The sequence below is a fragment of the Amblyomma americanum genome, chromosome 6, assembly GCF_052857255.1.
Source record: "Amblyomma americanum isolate KBUSLIRL-KWMA chromosome 6, ASM5285725v1, whole genome shotgun sequence".
Lineage (NCBI taxonomy): Eukaryota > Metazoa > Arthropoda > Arachnida > Ixodida > Ixodidae > Amblyomma > Amblyomma americanum.
The window spans coordinates 81564596-81592460 of NC_135502.1; the positions used below are offsets into that span (position 1 = coordinate 81564596).

The window sequence follows — 27865 nt, forward strand, 5'->3', positions numbered from 1 at the left end:
TCTAAGCACCCTGTAGAACATATCGTAAAAAATCCAAGCAGGTAGACCTCTCCAAAAGCGTTACTCGGCGTGAACAGAAAAAGGTTGCGAACTTTGAGTACTGAGCGCGAAAAGCGGATGTTTGCAAATTCGCCGAAGGAGCGGGTCCCAGTAATCGTCTGCTCACGTGCGGCGAGCACGAAGGCGCATCGGGTGCGACGTAGCCTTCGCAGGCAATGGCCGCCTATGGTTCTCTCGGAGACGGGGCTCCTCCTGAGGAGACTGAGGAGGAGACTGAGAAGACCAAGAGTCAGGAAGAGGTAGAGGCGAATGCTGAGGAAGCAAATTTTGGGCCACGAATGCCGACGCCGACGGGAAGTCGCGGATACATTCTGCCCAGGCGGCCAACGCGCTTCGCGCACCCGACCCGCCCTCGTCACAGTAGCGCTTGGAGCGCGGTGCGCTCTTGTTGATCATCTTGAGCAGCAGGTAGTGCAGCCAGATGATGTTGGTGGCCGGCTTGTACGCCTCCCAGTTGTTTCTACGAGGAAAGGAGGAATAATTACTCATTAGCATACCCACCCAAACGGACCGATACGCATGCAATGCGCATGCTACCCAATAGTTACTCGTTTATTACAAATCGTATGCAGGTTCAACCTAAGTACGTTGGTCTAATGAAGGACGAGAAGGTAACTGAGGGGCTCGAAATGACATACATGCGGATGCACGAAAATTAATATTGTAATTGTTCTATCGGTGAAAGATAGTTTATAAGGAACTAGAAGAAAAAAATTAGCGGTGGTTTAGCTCTGGTTAAACGTGGAGTGACGCGACAGCTACAGCTGGCCGAGTGAAACTTGGTCACGTGACCAACCACGTGGCGAACCACGTGATCAGCCACGGCGCCGCGCCGCCGGCAGCTGCTCCGCATAGCGTGACCAACCACCTGACAGCGCAGCGGCGCAGCCACAGGGTGGCGGCGCCGCCACGCCGAAGGCTCGGAATGCTCCCGTAATGTAGCTATCGCTACAAAAACAACCACATGCCACAGGTGGGCGCCATCCCCACGATCCCCGAATTTCGGGTGAGATGCTCTACCAACTAAGCTACGGCGGCGGCTGCCCAATCTCCTACTTCCGGGGTATTCATGTTCCGTGTAACCTAACCTTGAGAGTGTTCACCAGTGACACCCTCGTCCACAGTGACGGACGTAGTACGTCCTTAATTGCCGCGAATGTCACGAAGCACCTGATCGAATGGTGAGAATGGAAGCTTTGCGAGAACCCTCTTATGTTACGCATGGCTCAAAGACGGCCAGACTCGAGCCCTCATTAAGCTATTGAGCAAAAAAAGCAAGAGAATGGAGGGGCTCGTTATGACATATATACGTACTATTTGTATGTCATAATGAACCCCTCAATTACCTTGCCTTGTCTGCTCAATGCCTTAACGGGGGCCTCAGTTCTGGCAGCCTTGGTACAAGTAACATAAGGCGGTTCTCGCCCAGCTTCCGCCCTCATTCGCTCGGTTTAAAGTCTTCATAAATGACGTTCCTTTCACTTCTTGTAGCTTCAAATCGGTAAATGATATACTTAAACGCTGAAGAAACAAATCAGTACATGTCCAAAACGCATTTCTTAAAACAAAGACAGATTTTTCTGGCTTACAAGTTGCTCGTAACGCACCACGCAGGAGGCGCGGCATACGAAAAAAAAAAAAGAAATGCGCGCGTACAGGCTTAAGTGGCTGTGCCCATCCGCGAAAGCCGAAGCTGGCCGAGAGTACTAAGGATGAACCGCTCTGTCACTCATCCGAAAACCGCTTGTTCCCGGTAGTGCGTTTCGTGGGGCAGAGCGCTCACCCGTTGAGTGTCTTCATGGTTCGGTAGATGTCGTACTGGTAGCTTCCGTATCCCCGGAACAATTCGCGGTCGTGAGTCAGATCGGTGAAGATCACGTTTTCACCTGTGTGCGCAGGGCAAGCGCATCCAATAGTAACTAGAAAATGTGCCTTGTCATGTGAGGTAACGTCAACTTATTAAACTTAATTCATTTCATTTATTTAATATGAGGGCCCTGAAGAGTGCGTTGCAAAAAGGGAGAGAAAAACATTACTACGCGCTGCATGCGATCACTGAAATTTATTTCGCGCGCAAATCAACCAAAGCACGCGCCCGAAAAGACATCCAGGGCGTCAGTGTGAATCTAGAGGTGTTAGAAAATCGCTCTTCTCAACGTCCTGTTGCACTGCCACCTATAGAACATGAGCCTTGTCGCGTTCTCATCAAAAAATTATATCCGGGAACCCTTTTATATTGCACCTTCACGGTGTATCGATGATTATACCGTTTTGCACCCGAGTCCGACGACAAGTGGGTCTGATCCAGGCCGCGGCGTCCGCATTTCGGTGGAGGCGAAATCAATACTTTTCATAACAGGATCAAGAAGTAGCGCTACACCTCTTTCCTTGAGAGCTTTTTGCGACGGTGATTGCTCGTCCATTTTCGGCGAATTCCAAAAATATACTTCAGCTTCCTATTACTCCTATTAAACTCTACTGCTCCAACTTCCAGAAAGCCCATCCCAGCCCAAGTATTTACCAGCACAGATCTTCTAAAATGACAACAACATACATAATCGCACTAAGCTGTGATTAGAATTGTTTCGAGAAATCAAGCACACATGTCTTCGTGGCTACACTAATGACGCAGCTTCTAAAATCTGCTCCTCTAGAACCTTTTTTCTTTTGAGAATACCGCGTTCGCAGCTAAGAAATGCTTCCTACATTGGGGACCCTGCATTTGAAATGACTGCTTTAATTTTTTTAATGCGACAGCACTATATATCCCATCAGCACAAGAGCCGGTGTCCGTCGCCGTCCATGGCACGAAATTCTAATGATATCAGAACGCTGCTGTACGCGGCCACAACGCATGTAAGCGAACATGTGTAGCCATGAATGAGGAAACGTAAGCCTAAAGTCATGTCTCAGTCGTTCTGCAATGTAGCATGACTCAGCAGTTTAATGCTTTCACGTTTTCTCACACGTAAGCAGTCTGAAGTGTTTGTGCCGATTTTTTTTTGTTTCTGAGGCAGGCATGCATCAGTCACAAGCGGGGCTCTCGCACGAGCATAGGAAGTGTATATGCGCCATTTTCAGCAGTGCTCGGCTCTTAACAGTGCAACAGCCGACGAGCTTGCTTCCCACAAAGAAGAACCATATAAGACGGCGCTCGTTGCTGCAGTGGAATTCGTGCGCATGCCCTTACCCTCACTCGCTTTCTGCTCTGCCTCGTCATTTGGCGCTGGCCCTATAACGCCAGCGGGCGCTCGAGCAGTATTTTATTTTAAAAAATTTCAGAATTGCACTTGTCTGCTTAAGAGAGGATATGCCGAAAGCCTTTCCCTTCCTCTCTTTCTTCCTACATTGTGCAGTTTTGTTATATTTAAATATTTTTCATTTTTCTTTTTATCTTTTATTACGTTTATAGTCTTTGTTTACTTTATTTTGTTTTTCTTCTTCCTATTATTATTTTAATTTTTACTATTTGATTTTTATTTAGCTACACATATGTTGCTTAACTGTTTGTTATTCAACTTTTACATTTTATTTTAATTACCATACAATTAATGATTGACAGTTCGTGCGGACAACTTCCGTCTACAACATCCGCCCACGCCAATCATGAGCCAAGAAAAGCAGACGCCTTAAAACTGTACGACTGCGCCTCATGTCAACCCAGGAAAGGTGTAAACCAAGAGGGCGCATTCACGCCAACAGCCATTGAAAGAAAGGATAGCTAAGGGGAAATTAACTGTTATATTTGTTTCTTATGGAAGAAGAATAAATGAGAAAGGAGTTAGGTGAAGGGTAATGCCTTTATTATAAGACTATAGCTCGCCACCGCTGGTAACTAAGCTCACGCCCACTGGCTTGAAGCCATCGGTAGCGGAAGAGGGCTCTCAAAGACACACCTCTCTTTACCTTCGACCGCATTCAACGTCGCACTTGCTGTATATAATGCCGCAAGCATTTTGTCATTTTTTTCACGTTCCTTGGTTATCGACGCCTACTGGTGACCTTATCACTTTGTGTTTATCGCTGGAAAGGCGACTACAACGCTCTCTACCCATCACGATCACACGCGGCAGTTTATGTCCTTCGAGGTAGGTGTCAGTATTTCTGCTGTCTTATCTCGAAAGTGTGAAGTCTAACTGTTGATACCAGACGTGTCACCTATGATAGAGATAAAAATGAAGAATCTTTTCACTTGTGCTAGCAGAATTGCATGAATTGCGAACATAGTGAAGAAACAAATTTTGCCAACGTATTTTTGAAATCAAGATCAAATTGTCAACCGCCAGGTATGCATAAGGTCTCCTAAATGACAAAGTCATGCAAAAGTTAGCCCTAACCGCAAAAAAAAAGTTCTGCTGTTGTAATCGTCCGTTGGTAGGTGATGAAGGGGTTTTAATTTTCCTCTTGATTTACAACACGCATATACGCGTTTTCGCGCAGTTTTATAATCCCTCGGCATTCACCTACCACCGAGCTTAAATTTAGTTTGCTGTAATCATCCTTTCAGTTATAAATCGTTCCCCATTGTGCACATTTCCGCGACGAAGGGGTCAATACCTATAAAATCCTTCCTGGTCATTACAGGGTGAAAATGAGCCCGGCCGAGAGCGATCCGCATCCTGGTCCCGAGGCTCGTCGCGTGCTCTTCATGCTAGCGCCGCCACCGCCGCCTTGATCCCTACTTGTGGGCACAGACTACACCCAGGTAAAGAGTTCTCTTTGGAAGCGTTCCGCTGTCTTCCTGTGAGCCTAATTATTAACACATGTGAAAATATGACGTATTGCGTCTGCCCCTACGGCTGTATGTGGCACTTGAGAGAACATTCATTGTTAAGGCTGCATTTCAAACGAATAAGTTACAATGTAAAAGAAAGGGGATAGCCGCCATGGCATCTCATTCGTACAGACTCGGTGTTGATGTACATTTGGTGTAGTGCTGTCGGGTCATCATAGCCAAAGCCGTCATGACGACTTAAAGTATCCGAAGCACACGGTAATAGAAAAACACCCAAAAGGAAAGTGGTAGTATTAAAGAGCCATGTATACAGAGCAAAAATTGCAATCAGTACTAGTTCGTTTGACATTCCTTCGGGAGGTGAATAGCGCAAAGGTCACAAGGAAAAGGGCAGAAGACTGACGACGAGCGCTCGGACCTGAAGTTTCTTTGACGCTTTAAAATATCAGCTTTAGTCTAAACACCCAGTGATGCCCTCGTTATTGCAACCGTGTGGTTGGATCTATCAGAATATTCCCAGATATGCATTTAGACATGACTCCGACAGTAAACTGTCCCTTTAATTAATTACACGCATATCTACCAGATGTCGGTGTGATTGCCTATGTCGCTTCTCGAAAACGATATACACAGGTGAATAAACTTCCGGAGAGGGAAACCTGCACGTTCAAAGCCATTGCAGCGGCCCCTAATCGTCATGCGCTAACCGAGAGAAAACTGACATTCACGCAGGCTAAATAATAATAAGAGTGTTAATAATGAGACAGGCAGAATGTAGAGTGGGAGAGAGAACAAATGCGAGTAAATGATATCCTAACTGAGATCACGAAGAAGAAAAGGCCATGGGTAGAGCACTCAATGAAAAGATGGTGCGCCTTTAGGGTAACGGAGTGAATTCCAAGACAAGGCAAGCATAGCAGGGGGCGGAATGGAGTCAGATGGGCGGATGAGATTTGGAAGTTTGCAGATGTTAGTCGGCCGCAGCTTGCTAGGATATAAGAGATGCTTTATTTCTGCACTGAACTTTGCTGGGTTGGTGCAAACAATAACCATCAACAATGAATGCAGCGCTGTGTTCTGAGAGACACATTTTGCGGCCACAAGTGAAAGAAGAAGGGGCACCTTTGCGCATGCGCGACAGCGTGTAGTCGATAATGGAGGCCCGGACACCCGCTGTGGGTAGGCACACTTCACGTCCTTGCAGAAGGAAGCGCACTCGTTCGTCCCAGGTGCGTCGCAGCAGCACGTTGTCGCAGTGCAGGTCTCGGTGCTCAAACTCCAGCTCACACTCGGCCACCGCCAGCGAGAAGCTCACTTGCAGGAAGACACTCTGGAACATCTCGGGACTCCCCTGTGAAGTCGTTGAAGAGTCAGAGTGAAACCCTTTACCACCGCCGGTTTGTATAAAGTGTATATGACGCATTTCTCTTTACTTGTTTCTCGGGAACGGGTTATATTTTAATCTAACTTTTCGCTACAAATAAAACCATCAGGAAGACCTCGCAAAGAAGCTGTTATAGGAGCTAAAAATATTTTCCTGAATACAAATGGCATGCGCCATTCTGAAGTTCTCCGTGAAATTCGGTAGTCTTGATAAACCGAATAACAAAAGTGGCTTTGATAAAGTTTGTTTTTTAAAACCACACGCTTCCTTTCTGAAGCGCTTGTCGACTGCACTGCGTAGCGGTACGCTACCAAGCATTTCACCAACCTCTAAAAATGCGCTGATGTTGAGCAGCCGCTGTAGAGACTAGACACGTACACAGAAAGAAATCTGTTGAGGTATATTAACATACCACGGCATGTCCAATCTTCATTAGCCCCATTTCATGGAGTCCATCAGAATCTGAGTCCCTCCCTTCAGTTTGATTAAAAAGTGCAGATCTGTAAGTACTATTTTGCTTTTATGATTGTGAGCGAGAACACAGGTTACAAAGGGAGCCCAGTGATAGCACGTAAACGTGAGCCAAGAATGCTTCTCTTCTTTGATAAAGCAGTGCGGCTAAGTGGACGGGCTGCGGGTGCGTTTTTCGGCACAAAGTGAGGAATGTCGGTGGACAAAAAGGAAGAAAGAAGACTAAGGGTACATACGCACTGACCCTAAGAGGTAAATTTTGGGAAGACGTGTACAAATTTACAGAAATGGCCTGAGTGACGAGCGCGAGGTCAGGGTTCGACGTTACCACCCCCAGCCATCTACATCACGCCTGATAACACAAAATCTGCCGCGAAAACTGACGACCGCGTTTCTCTCAAGGAACACTTGATTCCGGTGCCAGTGTGTCTGAAACCAAAGACTACAGGGCTCACGTTTCGAAGGCTATGTAAGCTACACACAGTATGAGTTGTCGTGAAATGCTACAAGTGTAAGCGGACATCATTGCGAGTAGACTTGAGTCTCATAGTTTTAGTGGAAAAGGACGTAAGCCACTGTGAGCGCAAGTTGATATAAGCGCCAGTAGACATGAGCTCTTGCGCAGTTTTATACCATGAACAAAGCAACGGATATTTTTTAGGTATCGTTTGCAGTGCACTGAAGCGTGATCCCATGAACGATCGCACTAGCCGCTGTCGACTACAAGCTAACGATCACAACACAATCCCAGGTGATATTTCAAAAGATTTTACTTGCCGACTACGATGTGCTCCACGTATTTTCAGTAAATGTATTTTTACAAGTTACAGCTCTAGCTATACTAAGAGGTGCGCCAAAATCAATCTCTGAATTGTGTGGCTTAACGTTCCGATTCGACACATAGGCTACGCGGGACGCCGTAGTGGAGTGCGCCGGATAAATTTAGACCATCTGTGGCTCTTTAACGTGCGCTCACGTTGCACAGCATTGGGCGCCTTTACCGCTTCGCCTCGATCGAAACGTGGCCGCCACGGCCGGGATTGAACCCGGCTCAGTAGGCGTGCCCGCTGACCACTCAAGTCGAGGTCTGTTCTGTGCCTTTCGGGTTTTATGTTTTTTTGTTGTCTCTATTTGCTTCTTTTCTCCTTAAATTAAGTTTTTTTTAGTGTGTAGCTCCTTTTCTTTTTTTATTGCCTTTAAGCCAGGTAAAGTGTTGCTGGTCCAGGCTCTCTCTCTCTCTTTCATTTATGTTTTTTTGTGTTTTTTTTCTGAGAGGACCAATAAAAGGGTAAAAAGGGTGTATAACGCCCGTGCAATTGTCGTTACAATGCAGGTTCATTATTTCACCTCCGTAAGAATTTCGGCACCACGACCGGAAGTTAAACTTGTATTCTTGTGAATATTGAGAGAAAGCTCTAGTTGCGATAGCAGCCCTACGTGTCAGTGTCGCAACTATTAAGTTAAATTTCAATATATTTGCACCACGCTTGTTAGGCAGTCGTACAGCTGTGGTCTTTGAAGCTGCCAGCACTACAGATGTGCCAACACTCATTATTAAGACGCGCTTACCCAGGGAACTTATTCCCTGACCGGTCCTGTTACCTTGAAGCGCTCCAGCGACTTTCCACCGTGTTCGAACTCGGAGAGTACGTACATCTGCGCAGCTTCGAATGACTCTGAAAATGTCAACGGCAATGACTTTTTTCAATTAGGTTTATTCTTTTTACAAAAAGTTAAAGACGCGGGGAACTGGACGCCATTCGGACATCGCAGTTGTGATGAAATGAATTGAATAATGAATGAGCGAAAAAATCCAACGCAGCGCACTCTTACGAAAACACAAGTGACCTTTGAATTCAAGGTAAACTGCTCTGAGGCAAGCCTAGGCCTTTAAGACTCACTGAATGTAAAATAGGCCAATACCCGCCAATTCTATTGGAACGTCCCAGCTGTGGATTCGTTGCCACTATCGTCCTCTCAAAAATCGGACTGATGTAAAAATGATTGTGCCACCTGAAGTAAAGTGCGGGCTGCAGTACCACACTGAAATAAGGACGGTTCGAGAAAAAAATAGAGAAGACGGGAAGTTTCATCTAGTTGGTCAGAAATTGTAGAAATTAAAAACAGGCGAAGAAACAAAGAGGGGCACATTGTGCGTTTCTAGTCTCTTTAGGCGTATTTGCATCTTTGAAGTTGACATCTATAACCTGTCATCTCTACACTACACCATAGCGCAAGTTCAAATTCTAGCCATTTCTGGGCATGCGACCACGGTCCTACAAAGTTCTAGCTGCGCCCATTTAACACTGAATCCTGTGGCAAAAGTTCCTGCATGATCTGCCAACAGGACGGACTTCAATCAAAAGCAGTCACATTAAGTACAGTCGGCATTTCCGCTAAGTGACACATAATGCGAATCGAGAAATATGGACGTCATTTTCTTTTTTTCTTTTCGCACATTGGTTATTCGTTTGTTCGCCGCTTCTTTCTGTGTATATTTTGTACTTTTCGTGCTGTTAGCGTTAAGGAAGTGCGCACATATGGAGCGTTTATGCAAGTTCTCTCTCCGACTACGTGGCCTGCGTTGCGGCATCACTTTGGCAGAGCGCCTTTAGGAACATATTTTAAACTGCCACCAATAATTTGCTGTAGTTCTTGCACTAACACGATGCAGCGTGTTAGTTATCATTCACCGGCCTGTTTCCTGGACAACACAGGAAGGAATCTTGTATCCATTTACATTTACGACAAGCTTAGTTTTGATATTTTTATTTGCAGATAGTGCAGCCAATAGCGCTGCCCAAGTAGGAGAGGTTTGCAACATGTGCTGCATGCTGCAGTAACAATTCATGAAACAATTTTTCATTCCAAAAATTTGGCAATCTATGGAGGTAAATAGTCCCAAAGGTGCTCTCTTAAGGGAATACAGGATGTTTGATATGTTTGATAGAGATTGGTTCTGGCGAAATATGGCCGCATTACCTTACAGTGGATTTCTAATTGATTTGTGTGGTGCAGTGAAAATGTAGGTATCGCATGACAAACCACACTAATTGTGATAGAGCAAATAAAAGCATCTCAGCCTCGCAACTTGACAGGGGACATGAGGGTTTTTTGTTTTTAAGTGAGCGATATCAGGATACTAGCGATTCGCGAATTTGGCCAGTTATCAGATAACATAAAGCTAGAAGAAAGACGTTGGATGCGATCTTGTTAGAAATATCCTTGGTATAGTAAGGTTGCCATTCTGGCTACTAAATCCTGGCAGACGCAACGCTCTTTGTCGTGTGATCCGCAGCGTCAATATAGACCCCTTCTTCGTATCTACTTCACTTGCGACTTCCGTATTCCATGCAATTTAGATAGACGTGATCGTAATTGCCGGCATTGATTTCGCCTGGACGTTGCCTTCAATAAATTCTATCTACATAAAATTCGTGCATCAAGTAGTCCTCTGTGCCCGACATGTGGTGTGCGTGAGCATCTTCAACACTTGATATGCCACTGCCAAATTTTTAATAAACATTGCAAGGCACTGTTAAGTGCTTTAGGACTCCATCAGGACGGCCCCGTGCACCTGAAGCAAGTCCTCAAACTCTGTAGTAATGCGTCTTCGGCTGCGCGAGGGACACGGGTTTTGTGAACAGCCTTTGATAATCATGTGTGTTTGTGAGTGCGTGAGTGTTGATTACGCTTGATTTCACCTTTCACCCTTTCTTTCTCCCTTTTTCTTTCTTTTTCACAATCTTCTTTTCTTCTTTCACCCAAACCCGAAGCAGCTCTCCTCTAATCATTAAAGTCTCTCTTCCTCCTCATACTGTCGGAGCATACTCAAGAACCGGTGCGATTGAAGAGCGGCGTACTTCGAGCTTAATGCTTGAAGCAGACATATTTAATTTTGGGCTAGGAATACAAAGCTCATTAAACGACTTGGCTCAAGTGTTGCTAACAGGCCTGTCTTATTTGACATTGTAATAGCTAGACCTAGGTATTTAACAGTCGCAACAGAGTGAATGAACTATTGATCCAGAGCATGGTAATTGGCAAGCAAAGGGCTTTTCATAAAAACAATTTTAGTAAACCTAAACTTCATCCCACTCTTCTCACACCAGTCCGTAAGTTTTAAAAAAATTTAATCAACACAGTTCGCTTTGAAGGACTGTTTATAACGCTGTATAGGACACAATCATCGGCAAACAATTTCACCCTTAGTCATCGATATCGTCGGCCATACCATTGATAATAATTTAAAAAAGAGCAATGAATTACTTGGAAGGAAGAATCACTAGAAAACTTGTTCAAGAAAAAACGAAACACAGAGAAGGCAAAAAGACAAAATCTCTTTTGATGAGGTTTGACTGAAAGAGTCACCGCCAGTCGGCGCTCGTGCTCTTCCTGGTGTGGCAAGTATGACCACGTATCAACACGCCCGCGTTGGTACAGTAGTGCAGTTCGTCTCTTCTGCATCGTGTCTCTTCGGATCTCTTGCCGCCTCTGGTATTCACGAATTAAACTTGTTGCACTACAATGCTAGTCAGCGCTGGTGGCTCCTGTCCCAAGCGTACCTTTTTTCGCGTTCTTTCAAGTGTAGCCATTTAAGTAACTGCAGTTAGCAGATATGCTTGTATTGCAAGCTCATCTGGTTTTGCAATTATAGCCAATGATATTCCGAGATTATCGCTGCGAGATCGTGTCCAAAGACACCTGACTCCCAGTTTTGACACAGACCGCAAAATTACGCACGCAGCCTGTTTAGGAGCACCGGGATACTCCTCGATCGTGTAAGGCATCTGTTGCGTATGACAATCCTTCGATCACGCTAGCCAAGAGTGAAATAACAACAGCTATCAGTTTCAGTTGACTGCCATGCTAGCAAATGGGATGCAATCTGCGACCACTCCATGATACTGGTGTGGAGTTTTACGCCGGTATTCACTGTCTGGAATGAGTAATCAGAACGACTGAGTTAAAAATTTGGAGCCTGACATCACTAAACAGGGACGCGTTGAAAGAAATCTACCAGATGGCGCAGTTAAAAAACACAACTGCCTATTAGTTCTCAAAATGAAGATGCAAAATAAATACAGTTAATAAAAATTTTACCCATTTTAATCACGAGGATTTTGACTCTGACTTGATGTCCACCTAGTGGCACAAGTGCAGCGCAAAAATGGCTTTCGTGTACTGCTATTCAACGTTTCTTATTACAAAAAAATATCCTAAAACCTAATTATGAGCGACGCAAAATAGGCCACACGCTTCACAGTTAAGCCGGACATAGACATTTCTTAGTGGATTTAAAATTTTGAGTGTTAGTAGAAGGTAAAAGATGCCCCACCAGAGTGGATGCATGACCCGCGACTTACACATGCCTGTCAAGGTGAGCTGCGCCCGGGTTATTCCCTCACTCTCCGGCTTTTATCAGGTGTGGACACACGTTCGGCTGCGGGAAAGTGCACGACTTACCAGGATTCTCATTTTCGGAACAGAACTGTGCGTTGTACTTCTTCCAGCTCCTGATCAGCTCAGCAGAGTAGGGCCCTTGGACGCAGTGCACACTGCGGAAGAGAGAGAATACTCTCGCACTTAACGCTCCTCCCGGAAGAACCTGCGATCCCCGGCTCAAGTCGACCCGCTACTGGCAATGTCATTATCTACAAGACGGCAAGCATGCAGCCTTACTATCGTGTGCTTGGTTTCTTTCCACCCACGCCTCTCCACCACGCATACCCGCAACCTCCGAAAAATACAGCATGACGGCTTACTTTTAAGATTCATACCCTTACTCTTTTCAGTCTGCACAGACCATTTCTGGCTCAAGAGCCCACTTTCCTATGCCAGCTTAGATCTTACCCCTTTCAATATCCGGCGCTCTCCAATCTCCCAGAAGCCAACGATACCAGGATTGTGTAACGAAGGCACTTTACGTACGGCGCCCTCACGTTGCGTGCTCCGCAGCTCTGCCTCGTCGCGAAAAGACGTCTGGGGAGAGTATGAAATGACTATCGGCTTCACTGTCACAGTAGTGATCGGGACCACATCCCTCTATTTTCCGTATGCTCTCGGGGAAAGCGGACAGGCTCCCCTGCCGTCAAAACGGAGAACTATGCAAACCTGCGAAACTGCATATCATGAGGAAGAAATGGGCTGGGGCAGGGCATGTAATGCAAAGGCAAGATAACCGCCGGTCCTTAAGGGTAACAGAGGGGATTCTAAGAAAAAAGAAGTGTAGCAGAGTACGGCAGAAAGTTAGGTGGGCGGATGAGATTAAGAAGCTTGTGGGGATAGCGTGGCCACACCTGGCACAGGGCAGGGTTAATTGGAAAGATACGAGAGAGGTCTTTTTCCTGCATGGGGCGTAGTCAGGCTGATGATGATGTTGATGATGATGAAGTTCTGCTCCATAGCAGTACGCCAGTCACTAAGCCGAGTCCAAAGCTAGAACTATTGAAACTCAACAAAATTACCGCTTAGAAATTTGCGGTTCAATAACCGCCTCTTCAACCGCAGCGCTGTCTGTACGACTGGTTAATATTACAGTCGAAGAGACAATCAGAATCTCCGTGCTAAAAGGCTAGGTTTGGTATGGTTTATGGGGGTTTAACGTCCCAAAGCGACTATTAGGGACGCCACTCCGGAAATTTCGACCACCTGGGGTTCTTTAACGTGCACTGACATCGTACAGTACACGGGACTCTAGAACTTCGGCTGCATCGAAATTCGACCGTGGCGGCCGGGATCGCACCCGCGTCTACCGGGTCAGCAGCCGAGCGCCATAACCCCGGAGCCACCACGGCAGCCGTGCTAAAAGGGATTACGAAATAACGGCGGAGAAAAATGTGCATGCCTATGCTGCCCTGCGCAACATAACCCAGGAGAAAACTTATCCATGAAAATTGTTTAGTTCATCGCAAGAATGACATTGCAATTCCAGCGAAAATCGCTGACACAAAAACGCCCCGATCGACCAGTCATGGTCACAGAACGGGTTCCGCGGAACAAGTGCAGCCTTATGTACCCTTTCCCGGGAGCGCGTTGCACACGGTAACCATTTAATGGCTGTGTATGCAATACACATATACAAGGCAAAGCATAGAAATAACCTTAACAGCAGTCTCCTATGGTGCATGCATTGTCAAAGTGCAATGACGCGCAGTCGCCACGCGCATGGACAATTGTGCTGTGAAAAAAGAGCTTAATTATTGGAAGAGCTTACCCCTTGAGCTCGATGAAGTTGGACGTCTGGTTGGTCGGGTTGAAGCGTAAGTTGCTCAGTTCTCTGAAATGGAAACTCAATGTGCAATGAAGACGGCTTATATTACCGGAGAGGCAATGCAGTAACGAAGCACGAAGCAGTGAAAGCGTGAAAGTAACAGTGGCCAAAGGTTAACCCGTATGTGAAAGACAGCACCGCCAGTCATGTAGACTGGTCAAACATCGTCGTTAATGGAACCCACAACAACAAAAAAAAGAAACAAGCGGAAACATAAAGCATTCTACGATGCCTCATCGATTGTTCTAGCTAATTGTGTTAGGCTGCTAAACGCACCCACGCCTTCGCCCGCTTATTCTTCGAGCTGGGCAACATGCATAGTATCTTCCAGGGGTGCATTCGTGGCTGGAAGCGCCCCTCTAGTGCGGCGAAGGCCAAGTAGTCTGGCGTGGCGAAGACCGAGTGGTCTGGCACGGCAAGGTCGAGTGGTCTGGCGCGGCGAAGTCCGAGTGGTCTGGAGCGGCGTAGTCCAAGGGGTCTAGTGCTGCGAAGGCCAAGTAGTCTGGCGTGGCGAAGGGCGGCTGGGCTAGCGCGGCAAAGATCCAGTGATCTGGCACGGCAGAGGCCAAGGGGTCTATTGCAGCGAAGTCCAGGTAGTCTGGCGTGGCGAAGTCCGCACGGTCTGGCGTGGCGAAGGTCGAGTGAGGAGCATGGGGGAGGCCAAGGGGTCTAGTGCGCTGAAGGCCAAGTAGTCTGGCGTGGCGAAGGCCGAGTGATCTTGCGTGGCGAAGGTCGAGTGGTCTGGCACGGCGGAGGCCAATGTTTCTAGTGTGGCGAAGGCTAAGTAGTCTGGCGTGGCGAAGGTCGAGTGGTCTGGCACGGCGGAGGCCAAGGGGTCTAGTGCGGCGAAGGTCAAGTATGGCGTGGCGAAGGCCGAGTGGTATGGCGTGGCGAAGGTCGAGTGGTCTAGCACGGGGGAGGCCAAGGGGTCTAGTGCGCTGAAGGCCAAGTAGTCTGGCGTGGCGAAAGCCGAGTAGTCTGGCGTGGCGAAGGTCGAGTGGTCTGGCACGGCAGAGGCCAAGGGGTCTAGTGCGGGAAGGCCAAGTAGTTTGCGTGGCGAAGGCCGAGTGGGCTAGCGTGGTGAAGGTCGAGTGGTATAGCACGGCAAGGTCGAGTGGTCTGAAGCGGCGAAGTCCGAGCGGTCTGGCGCGGCGAGGGTCGAGTAGTCTGGCACAGCGGAGGCCAAGGGGTCTAGTGCGCCGAAGGACAAGTGGTCTGGCGCGCGAAGGCCGAGTGGACTAGCGCGGCAAAGGTCGAGTGGTCTAGTGCGGCGAAGGCCGAGTGGTCTGTCACGGCGACGGTCGAGTAGTCTACCGCAGCGAAGAACGAGTTTGCAAAAGGTCGCGTGGTCTACCGCGGCGAAGGTAGAGTGGTCTGTTGGGGCGAAGGTCGAGTGGTCTAGTGCGGCGAGGGTCGAATGGTCTAGTGCCGCGAAAGACTTGTCGTCTGGCGAGGCGACAAACTGCGCAGTCGCAAAAGCATTAATCGTTGATGCGCATAGCACCTACCCCGGATAATTGGATGAATGAGAAGCATAATCGCCCTAGGCACTTTTTTAGCTGCGTTGCCATTCGGAAGGAACATTTCGGAATGTATGAGAAAGGTTGGGCTTCATGTTTGGCTCCGCGTTCAACTTCGAGTTTCGCCTAATGTTCCGCCTCTAGTTCGCCGCGATTTTCGATGTTCGCCTGGGTTCGCATAAGATGAGAGTAAAAAGCATTTTATGCTTAAGAAAACTAGCTGAAAACGTGCTTACCTTGCGATGACCACCTCCGGGATGGCTGCTGCGACCGACAGGGGATTCTCAGCGTCTGCTCTCCACTCGCCGCCTATGCGGACCACCTTGACAGCGCGTTCGCCGACGCCCGCTCGCTTGATGAGGTACACGTCTGCCGAGCAGCCTTCGCCCAGCTTCCGGGAAGATAGGCACCCCCCTCTGCATAGTGGTAAGTGAGGAGGCACGCGTTGCCGGCGGCAGCCAACCAGGCAAGAGGAACAAAGAAATCCGCAAAGAAAAACCGCCGACTCGTCGCCTAGCCACCTCACCAGTCTTGTCGCGCTGCGTTATGCAGCCGGCCTCCTCAAGCCTTTCCCTCTTGAATCTGCCGCATTTACTCTGTTTTTAAAGGCACGCGAAAGCTGGATCCCGCTAACGAGTATACTCGGCCCTGGCCCTCAAAACGTGTTCCTTTCTGTCTTAGGCGCTGAATTTCTTCCCTTTATTTAAATGGCTAACGATCAAAACTGTCACACGAGACGCGACCTTCTAACTTTTTTTTCTTCAAGCTGCGTAGGACTATACCCCGGCATTCACAAGTGCATCTATTGCCCGCCCGAGAAAAATCGCAAAGCCACAGGTCGATCAAGGCTTACCGCGCTTTTGATCCATCCGAGGTACCTCTCCGATTTGCCCCATTCCACTACGCTGGGCGCGGACCCAATGGTTAATGTAATCGTCGTGCCAGTTTCGGGCAGGACATGAAGCAGTGAAATGTAATTTTACCACAGTTATCACTTCACGCTCACAGTCCCTTAACTGCTAAAGCAGGAGTTGAAAAAATTCTGCGGAGACACTTGCGACTGCTTACATGTGCGAACGCGAAAGCATTACTGTCATCCGGTGCACTGTTTACGCTTAATGTTTGTACATGCTTTAAAGTTATTTGAATTGTACGATGGAATATTAGGTTCCTCCTTGAGATTTTCTGATGATAATTGCACTCGCTTGTGAGACAAGAATTGAATTTTTTTTTTAGGATGATGGGGAAGACGCCTTTCCCTTTGAGGAGACACACATGTGTGCATATGACACCAATCAAAACGCTTTACGACGAACTGTCCCCGGTTGTCAAAATTACTCACAGCCCTCTCCACTACAGCGTCCCCCATTGCCTGAGTCACTTTGGGGCTTCAAACCCCATAAACTAAACTTAAATTTCTGAACAATTTTTAGCCGCCGCGGGGGCTCAGTGGTTTTGGCGTTCGGCTGCTGACCCGAAAGACGCGGGTTCGATCCCGGCCGCGGCGGTGGAATTTCGATGAAGGCGAAATTCTAGAGGCTCGTGTACTGTGCGATGTCAGTACACGTTAAAGAACCCCAGGTGGTTGAAATTTCCGGAGCCCTTCACTACGGCGGCCCTCTTAGCCTGAGTCGCTTTGGGACGTTAAACTCCCATAAACCATAAACCATAAACAATTTTTACACGAAAGTCTGGAAAGGCATACAATTGAAGGTACATATGTCGTTGGTTTGGATCCCTGTCGTAAGCTAGCCTCTATCTTGACTAGCACATGCAAAGTATATGCAACCAGAAATCATATGACATCGCCAGGAATGCTAACGACTGCATCAAATTTTTGGAACGAATGTCCGGAAAACTGGCGACTCATGGAGGTCGGCCAGTGTCGAGTATACATAGACAAACAAAATGTATATGATTGCCTGATGTGGAGATGCTCGGCTGGCTGTGTGCGTCATACTACCGCATGATGACGTCGCCCTATTTTTCTTGCCATCGTTGGGATTTTCTGTACCATCCGCGAATACACACACACGCCGGCAGCTTTACTCGTAATGGGACTATTAATGTTTTCGCATTAATAAGGGTAATCTAGGCCATAATCCCCCTTAGAAATTCATGAAACGGCAAAACATTAAGGGCATCGGTATGTTAATGACATGAGAATAAACATCACGTAGAAAGCAGTAGAGACCACAAGGATTCAGGTTACAAAAAATGCAACCGTGAAGCCATGGCTCATCAAACATTTTCGTGTATGTCTTACATATCCGCTTAGCCCAATGATTTTGGAGGAATGCCATCAGGTGTTGTATATTAAAAAAAAATTGACGTAGTTGCTCATTAACATGCACCCAGGCGCAACACTACGGATACAAGGTTTTCTCCGCGCCATATGATTGTTCATGAGTGGATGCGAACGAGCCAATCGTTCAGCGATCAAGATCGCAGAGCAGCCACTTGTACGTTCGTCCTGTCCTTAATTGTGCGAATAAAATAAACCTACAATAATCATGCAGCGCAACCGGTGATGGGATAAATATTAAGTAACGTTTTGTCAATTACCAATACTTCGAAAATAAAAGTAACGAAACATCAAAAAAACAACACTGTAAGGCATCCTCACACGGAAGTTTCACGGTTATGCCGCTGGCCGCGACCGTAATCGCCGACCGCAAGTTTATGCAGTCAGTCCTCCGAGCAGCGTCGTTCGTTGGGAAAAAGCTTTCTTCCATGCATTCTCTTTATTGTTTCCTGTCGAGGTGGTGACGTGTGTAGCGCGAGCAGACTTTGTTGCAACCGGTGGTAGGGTTCCATGAAAATAATACCTCCGCAGCCTCCACGGCTTCATGTTCCAATTCTTTTGGTTCCACAAAGCTGCCTTTGTGTTCAGCCACTCACCTGAGCCACAGTGCATCTTCAAAGGTAACCGGAGTCATCTGGCCGCACAACTTCAGCAGTTGGCTTAGAGCGTCCACGGGTTCGGGCTCACTAAATCGATGCAGGTTCTCTTCCTGTATTGGACAGAAAGAAAAATCTTTTGTCCTCCCGTCCGCACCCATCCATGCGCCATCACACACGAAGCAAAATGAGCAATCACTATAGCTCAGATGAACGATGGCCCGATGCGACACTTTACATATCGATTAATTGCTAATGATTCACATCGGCCACTTGGTTCTTACACCTTAAAATAATGCATGCCTCACGCAACATGACCGCAACAACAGCTGACACTAAAACTAATTCCGTCACGCGGATTCCCCTTCAAATGTTTTTTTTATGTAAAGATATTTGAGGCGGAAATTCTGGCTTCCGTTTCGGCGCCCGTTTTGGTGTCAAATATAGCGAATCAGAGGCCGATGTTCGACGTGAATTGTCAACAACAAGAATGAGAACACTCGTTCGCACAAAGTTAGGATATGCTAGTGCCACATGGGACCCTGCTCAGACCCATTTCACGATTTCTTTGAAAGGTATCTTCAACCACTCTGTTTCCTTTGTCCTCTCTAATTGTTCATCTCATTACACAGCACAGCCCGGACAGTATATCAAAACAGGATATTCGGAATTATCGGTAATATCGAACACAGATTGACCCCCTGAAAATCTTGTGTAAAATCTTTTTTTAGGAAAGTGGCGCAGTGAATCGAAATCCAATTCCGGCTGTCGTTCGGTATATAGAACTGCGCGTCTTGCCCCTGCAAGTGGCGCTTCTCGTTGACGCGTACAGAGATGAGTCAGCTGTCCAGGCTTGAGCAGCTGCTGGCAACTGTAGTGCATTAAAACTCTGGGACGAGGTGAATGTCGGGTGTGCTTGAGAGTGGCCTTCGATCTCTTGCGCTCAAGCCACATTTCTGTCCCACACGGTGAAGCGAACCTAACTAAAGGTTGGCGGCAGTCCTCGCCCGGCGTACTTCGCTGCCGAAGGCATTGCGAAAACAAACCACATTAATTTTAATGCGCCGTTATTCTATTTATCGCAACTGTAACAACGCTAGGCATCTTATTATAAGTAGTGGCTAGTTCCTAACCACTGTCCGCTGCCTCTTCAATGCGAAGCAGGTTAGGCCTACTGACCTGGCGAGTGATCGCCTAGTGACCGCAGGAAGCGTGTCACTAGCGTGAGTGCAATGTGTGCCAGCCCATTTCTTCCTCTTCATTCGGACTAGGATGTCATTAAACCGCGTTTGTTCCCTCACCCACTCTGCCCGCTTCCGGTCTCTTAACGTTACACCTATCATTTTTCTTTCCATAGCTCGCTGCGTTGTCCATAACTTAAGCTTAACCCTTTTCGTTAGCCTCCACGTTTCTGCCCATAGGTGAGTATTGCAAGCCTCTTCTGCAAGAAAAACATGTTTATGCTGAATTATTTTCTTTCCGATCCGAAGCTGTTTCCGCAAAGAACACTCACTACACTACCGTGTCCTTTCGCAAAACATTTCGTCTCGTGAGAGAAGTCAGGGTTACAGCAGCAGACAGCACTTCTTAGGCGCATCGTAAAACTTGGCGACGTCCACATTTACCTCTTCCCCTTTAAAAGCGATCCTTTCTGCTATAGGCATAGAACAGCCATACCATTCTGTCCAGCAGGGATTTCAAATCAAGCCGGCATAAGTGAATTCGCGAAAACACTTCTGGACGTTTCGAAAATCAGTTTGAAAAATGGCAAGCACAATCGTAAACAAGCGCAGCCGCAAAAGGGTTAACACAGCATAACAATATTTGTCGTTTGTGTGTGCTCAAACCAACCCTGCACCAAGAATTCTGGTTCAACACCACTGACTCTCAATGCGTCAAACCAGCGCAATAATACGTCATTACAGAGGGAAACTCTCCAAAAATATGCTGCGCCCTTCCTGTAATGAATTTGTGCTTGCACTTATTCTCTCGACGATGAGCAATACTTTGGCTTGGGCCAGATGATTAATAGAGAGTTAGTGACATATTCTGAAGAGGGCGCAGAAGGGACAGTAACATAGAAGACAAACAAAGGGGCCGGCACCAACGTTTTAGTATCCTTGTACTTTGTTAGCCATCTTCAAAACACGCAACTTTGGCGAGGACATAGGCTACAAAATTGTTTGCTCGACGGTATGCGTTCCTTGCAGCATTGCGCGTCTGTTTAATGATATGTTAGGTCGTTTAGTGTTTTGCCACGAGTCTTGAGTGAACAGGGCTCCTCGGGTAGACCGCACGCTCCGGGGAAGATAAAAAAGAATGCAATAGATGTTCAAATGGAACGGCCAAGCGGTGCTCCCCGCGGCAAGCGTAGTCAGCGCAGATAGGTACAGTCTGGACAAACCTCCCCGAGAACAAAGTGGTTAGGAATCATGGTAGGCTCGGATTCTTCATAGCACATGTTTAATAAGATGTTAACGCCCTTGACAATATAGATCGGCGACCCTCGAAACTGCACCTAGGTGTCAGGGATCACATTACAGTCCCGTGATCTAGGACGCTAACATAGAGAGTGAGGGTTTAATTTAAAAAATATATATGGAGAGAGCGGCCTGAGAAGCGTCACTGGCCTGTTATTCTACACTGCGCAAAAAAAGTGAAAGAAAGACAGAAGCAGGCAGAAAGTGCCGTCGGGACGGGAAGATGTCATGATACATTGAGCTCCACGTGGTATTCAATGCACACGTCCAAACACGCACAAACTCTATAGATGACATATACGCGATAACACGGGCGCATGAAATAGCGCACACGAGCAAGCGACCATACCACGCAACTGCCTGAACGTGTCTCGAGACAGGTGACCAAGACGTAATGCGCGGGACAAGGTAGCAATTACGGAGCGTACCTGGTCTTCCTCAGCTTCTTGCGCGGATGGCTGGGCAGCTGAGCCGCCTTCAGCGCACAAACTCGAAATGGCCGAAGACGCTGACGACGTAGGGGACACGAGCACCAGCTCCCTGTTGTTGCCCACGCCGAAGCGAATCACGGTGCTTCTGCGAAGGTCCATCGCGATGAACGTGCGATACAAATTCGTGAGCGGAAGGGGCGGTACGAGATGAGATGCCGCATATTTTTTTTATTCCCGCTAAACTGTCCGCATTTATCGACCAGCTGCATGAGGGATCTGAGGTGCGCACTGTAAAGCGAGCTGAATGTGCGAATTCACGTAATCTGCTTGCCCCATTGACGTAGACCACCTTATACCGCTAACTACGAGCTAAAATCTCGGCAGATTGCTATGCATTTTGTCTTCAGCGAACATCTCTAGAAGACTGCTGACCACTTTTAGGCCCACTGCCTTATCTTATCTGTCTAATCTTAATTCTTCTGTGACTTGCTAATGGCTCCAACAGGCGATTAAAAGACGATTGGTTTAGGGGATGTATATTTAGTGCCGACGCAGTATACTCACGTGCACCTATGCAGAGCCCAGATTTAGTACAACTATACCCGAAATACTTAAACGTGAACCAGAGTTGAAAAACGACTTTACTACCGGACTGAATGCTCGACTCTGGGCTCAACAACAGAACATCCCCGCCACTGGCACTTCGCGACGGCACTCAAATAAAGCTGCGCCGAACATTGCAGCCGATGTGCTCAAAATGAATGAAAAACTTTAGGAACTGGAACTGGAAACTCGTTCCGTGTTTTCCATCACTTTTTCCATACATTTTTCTCTTTGTTAGTCGGATAGTGTAGAAGTCCATGACATCCATGGCGCCAAGCTGCCGTACGCAACTCAGCGGCGGTGTGGTAGCGGATCGCATAGTACTGTTTGTCTAGTTAGTCTCCAAATAATATGTTCGGGGAAAGCTGCCCAGCGCCCGCTCAAAAGCCTAATATAAAAGTACGCTTAGGTTTCAGAAGGAATTATAAAATATCATGAATCAAGCTTCCCCGTATTCACTTCCTAAAGACCAACCGTTTAGGTTGCGTCATTGAACTCATTACTGCAAAATGTAGAATGAATGCACAAACTGAATCTTACTGTTGTTATGTGAAAAAACAGTAGGTTTTAATGGCCAAACTTTTTTCTCTGTGTAATAAAAGGTACCATTAGTATTAGAGCGACTATTTCTTGATGCAGTTTAGGCAGATCCAAAAGTGTTGCTAGATACAGTAATAAAACGCTACTTGAAGTCACGTTCACGAACTGGTCGCCACTCATCTGCCCACGGCTGGAATACAGATAGATTAACCGACGGAAAAAAGATTACAAATAGTCAGCTGAAGTAATCCCTTCTTTGGCAGACACCTTACTGGCGAGGCATAAATATCGGTGAAGCGAGACAAGCGAGATACAAGCTCGGCTGCCATCTCACAGTTTCTTAGAGCGGGAAACAGTAATGAACAAATTTCTGTAATGGGCCGTAATGATACAACCTAATCATGAACTTTAAAAAAAAATCAATATCTGAAAACCATTATCTGCATTAAAACCACCGTTGATATGTCCAGCATTAAGGAACTCAAAATAAAAGAGCGGCACACAAGTCGTGGGCATCTAGCATCCCTGCTGTCGGTAACCTCGCATATAAGCCCGATCACAGGGCGGCACATAGTTATAAAGTTCAGTTTAATCGCCACGTTTTGCATCGAAACTCATGCTACTACTAACGCAACTTTCGAATAACCCCCGCTTAACCTGTCCGCTGGAAGATATTTCGTTCAGGTGAGCCGCCAGTGATGAAAATCACTGGTTACGATGATCGCAGACGCTGCTGCTGAAGAAAATGTCGCACGACACGGTTATCTCTTAATTTATTAATTTACTGAGAATGGGTGATTCGTTGTTAAGTGAGGCTCGAAAGGTGCATTTTGCTATTACCATCAAGTCTTATATTGCTTGTGATGTGTACTATAGCCTGCTACATGAGGCTGGCAGTATGCTGTAAATAAAATAACTAGATATGCAATTTAATTACCGGGTAACAAATTACAAGACTAGTTAGTGATAGACCGACTTGGGCAGCGATACTGGTAGGGCACGTTTGGTGCATTTTTTCTATTTTTTATGGGACTCCGAGTGCCAATAAATTTTTGTTTTTTTGCTCAGAAACTCTGGAAAATTCGGGAAGGAGCCATTAAATACGTTCTGCAATGAAGGAACAATATCAATGTTTGTTCTCGGTAAATATCAATTATCTTTTTCATTATGTTGATGTTTGTCCAACAAAATAGGTGCATATACAACCGAGAAAATTTTCTCTTCACTTGATTAAAACTTGCGACCTCTGACCACCCCCAAAAACTATCTCGACGGCCGCAGTTCACTTGCGCAATCAGCCAGCAATGGCAACACCTGTATTCAGTCTTTATGGCCTTTTCTAGCCTGTATGAGCTTTGTTTTCAGTGGCAACTGGCGTCTTGTGGTTACAACGCGGCAATGTTCCGATACAGCAAAACTTTAAATTGTCCCGAGTGGCCCTTAAGAGCGTGCCCGTAGCTGGGCAATGGGCGTCAGCCAACCGCGGACCCACCTTTCCGCGACCACGGAGCTCCTGGGCTCGACTGAGCTGCGGTCCCTGCGGCTGGAAGTCAGGCGTGAGCCGCTGGTCCCAGCGCAGTCCACGTGGACCGCACCGGCGCTCGGGCGTTGCGCACCGCTTCCCCCAGCTGCAAGCAAGAGGTATGAAACGCAAGATCCTCTGAATACTCCGAGTCCTCTTCCCGGAATCTTTATGCGTGACACATAATCCGTCTTCCAACACCTACAAAGATCCCCGAAAAAATTATTCTTTACGCGTAGGATATACAACGTACCACTGTCATGTTCGAACAGCCTGATTTGAACCAGGTCCTCTCCCCTGTCCAGGACTCGGGAGCCAGAGTGCGAACGTCTGTCCCCGCTGATTGAAAGTGGGCTCCAGGAGAAGGAACGCCGACCTGTATTCACTCCGACAGAACTCTTTATGCCCTCCAAAGGAGTGGAGTGATAGATGAACACCGGTGGCCCGCCCTTCTGGGACCCCACTCTGAAGCTGGAAAACTCGGAGGTAAAAGAGGAAGGCCGAGAGGAGCCTTCTCCCTGAAAAGGCTGCAGGCGCCCGAACGGAGTAAGCGGGTCCTCGAAGTCGTCTTGCGCTTGACGGGACACAGGCACAGGGGAAGCCCCCAGAGATGCTGCTGGCCAGAGCCTTCTACGCAAGCTTTCATGAACTACGCCTGTAAAGAGAAAAAGGAGAAGATTTTGCCAAATAGAAAATTCTGTAGTAGTGATTGCGAAACAGATGACTAATCAATGCCGATTCGCGCCAGATGGACCTTACTCCGCAAGGAAAAGAGCGCAAGTTATCTGAGGCCTTCTCAAAGCGGCCTGTATTTAGAGCCAAGCGATTCAATGCCAACCTATCAGTGGACTTTCTTGCACTATTGCGGCAAATGATTAACTTTAAGAAAAGCTACGTAAAACATTACCAGTGCTTTCTGCAGGAGCTGCATCTTTCCGGCTCCTCTTTACCAAGCTGTACGAATGGGGCGGAATGCTAGCAGGTTTGGCGAAGACGGTCTGGCTAGCGCTAGACTCCTCGCTGGAACTCCGGCCTCTGTAACCAGGAAGATCTCCCACAAGACTGCGCTGATGTTCAATCCTCTCCCTGCGCTTCATGATGACCTCAGCTTTCGTCAGCGACGCCGAAGTGTCCGAGTCTTGGCCACTACTCGAGCGCTGTTTTAACGACAACATGGATGTTTTTGAAGGCAAAATGTGGCGCCTGCTGTTTTCATCGCTTTGCTCAGAGCCAGAGCTGTCCCAGCCAACACTGTCAGTGTCATCTGATTCCTCCGCCGGCCTCTGGTCGTCGTCATACTTCAGAGTCCGTCCACTACGCGGACGCTTGTTGGGCGGCACAAAACTCTCGTCGTCACTGGATACTACGGAGCCGTCTTGGAGGAGGAACCTCACCCGCCTGGGCTCGGACCCCTTGCTTGATACGCTCATTGTACTATCCGAGAGGGGGACTGTAGCGAGCGACGTCGACAAAAAGCTGTCTCTTGGCAGTGCGACGCTTGGTTCACTCTCCTTTGTACGAGATCTTGGCGGTGGCGTGTTGGGACTAAGCGAGCTACCGCGTGTCTTGTAGGTGAAGGGCTCAATGACGAGCTCATATTTCTCGATCTCCTGGAACTCTTTTTCTAAGTCCGCGAACTCTTTTCGCAGCCTTTCGTTCTCGGCCTTTCGCTGCTCGTCACTAAGGTCGTAGTACCATGTCCACTTGCTCTTCCGTGGTCTTACGGGCCTTCCCACAGCCTTTTCTTTCTTTTTCTACAAAAAGGAAAACAAAGAGAATGTAACAGCAGGATAATGTGGAAGCTCGCCAACATCAACCCTCATAAATATAGATACGTAAGTATATGTTTACTTCGACCACAAGCAGTGTTGACGCCGCTAAAATGAGTTGTAGGGAATCCATGCACTGTTTTTGATGAGCTATAAAACTATAATTTACCACACGTGCACTATGTGACGCTAAGATAATTATTCTGTGCATGCGAAGTAAGCACTGTCAACACGAATCGTATTTAAATTGCCAAGAGGCACGCAGATTACTGAAGGATGCAGCAGGCCGCATTAGTTTCCCCGAGCAGTTAGGCACGGCAATTTGGCGGCTAACAGCTAAGTGAGAATGAAAACGCCCTGAAGCCCCAGAGACATGTCAAAGCGTGCATTTTATTTTGGGAAGGAGAAGACACTTAATTAAGTGATGAATAATATTGGGAAGTCTCAGCTGTAGGAACGCACACTGCGCGGCTTGAGCGTCTGAGCCACGCATGCAACCTTTAGAAATGCTTGACGCACGCGTACGCTAGTGTCTGAAGGCCTCTGTCACCCGCTCGGCAAATCCTGCTTATCTAAATTAAGAGACTTAACAGCTCAGCAGCCTACGCAGTACTCTGGCCTGCCTATGCTATGAGACGGTGCATAAGCTCACCTCCAGAAGAAGGCACCAGATTAGCTTTTGCTGAGAAGGCAGAACAACCGCTGGTCTTTAACGGTAGCGGAGTGGATTCCAAGACAGGGCAAGCGTAGCAGGGCGCGGCAGAAAGTTAGGTGGGCAGATGAGATTAAGAAGTTTGCGGGAATAGTGTGGGCGCAGCTGGCAAAAGACAGAATTAATTGGAGAGACATGGGAGAGGCCTTTGCCCTGCAGTGGGCGTAGTGACGATGATGTGTTCCCGGTGTTCCCGGTGTTCCACCGGGAACACCGGGAACTGTGCTTTCTGTGGAAAACTTCAGCGGATACGGCAATGCATACTATTGTCCAGACGAAACGAGATGCCACACGTTTCAAGCAGAGTAAAACGACGACAGACGAAATTCAATAGATTATTTCCAGCGCGTATTAAGGCGAAAGCCTCTAATGGCTCATACTGTCGTCCGTCTGCGTGTGCGTCGGTTAACAGAGGGTGTCACACGTGCTAACTCGGGAAGTAACAAAAGATAGGAGAGAACCAATGGCCCAATGGTTGCTTCAGTTAAAGGAGAAAAAATTAACCTAGAAGCCACGTTTTATGACTGTAGAATAATTAGTTAATTCACTAAAGTAAAAATGTCAAATTGAAAGAACAAGCGCGAACGTCAATGTAACCACAGAAACAATGTGACGTCACATTCACCATAAGTCGTCACGGCATAGTGAAAATTATCACAAAATAGTCAGAAAAACGTCGAATTTGTGTCAAATTAGATGGCAAAATGTGTAATGAAGCGTAAATATATTTAGGATCCCCGGAAGATGTATAATATGAGTATAAAAATAGCCACGAAAACAATGTGACGTCACATCTACCGGAAGTCGTCACGGCATAGCGAAAATTGTCACAGAATTGTCAGAAAAGGTCAGATTTCGTCAAATTGGATGAAAAAATGTGTAATTAAGCGTAATTAATACTTAAGATTCCCGAAAGATGTATCATTTGAATATCAATATAGCCACGGGATCGACGTGACGTCACATACACCGAAAGTCGTCACGACATAGTGAAAATTGTCACCGAACAGTCGGCTTTCGCCTCTCAACACTTCAGTTGCCAAAGTGTCTCGTAGTATTTTAGTATCTGCTACGGTCCAATATCGTTTACTGGCCAAAGTTACCTTTGAACTATTTACTTGGAGCATTTTACAACAGTTCTACACCATAGTAGGTGCACTGACAGCAAAACAGACCGCGGCTACAAACTGCACTGAAGGAATGGGCACGTGGTCCGAACACACCGGTTCGGCTGTGTAGCTTTTCTTGTACCGGTGCTCCTCCTTGCTTTTTCCTTACCATCGTCTCGATTGGCAGTACTTCCTTGCTCGACTGGTCGTCGTCTGAAGCGGAACTCGAGTCGAAGTCGCTCATGGTCACTCCCGCTCTGGAAGCAACTCTGGAGAGAACGAACGCAGAAGGAAAACGGATCTCAGCGCTCACTGCAGCATTTCAGGAAGAACTTTCGTCGAATACGGCGCGTTT

At 47.2% G+C, this 27865-nt stretch overlaps 1 protein-coding gene across 1 annotated transcript; it reads right to left on the reverse strand.

The window, feature by feature from the left end:
* Nucleotides 1–35: 35 nt before the first annotated feature.
* On the reverse strand, nt 36–27773 carry LOC144095354 (uncharacterized). Its single transcript, XM_077629117.1, has 13 exons — nt 27680–27773; nt 24828–25674; nt 24174–24575; nt 23891–24026; nt 21253–21400; nt 18345–18457; nt 15680–15859; nt 13867–13929; nt 12117–12208; nt 8253–8326; nt 5918–6146; nt 1844–1946; nt 36–520 (listed from the first exon to the last, which is right to left on the reverse strand). Exons 1-13 carry the CDS (start codon nt 27752–27754, stop codon nt 163–165), a joined length of 2820 nt encoding a protein of 939 aa, XP_077485243.1. The 5' UTR covers nt 27755–27773; the 3' UTR covers nt 36–162.
* Nucleotides 27774–27865: the final 92 nt, after the last annotated feature.

Excerpts from the sequence above, each read along its gene's own strand:
- LOC144095354 (XM_077629117.1), bottom strand. The coding sequence starts at position 27,754 with ATGAGCGACTTCGACTCGAGTTCCGCTTCAGACGACGACCAGTCGAGC. Across the intron at positions 25,675-27,679 it reads TACTGCCAATCGAGACGATG|AAAAAGAAAGAAAAGGCTGT; the intron begins GTAAGGAAAAAG and ends TCCTTTTTGTAG. Across the intron at positions 1,947-5,917 it reads GCTGTCGCGCATGCGCAAAG|GTGAAAACGTGATCTTCACC; the intron begins GTGCCCCTTCTT and ends CTGCGCACACAG.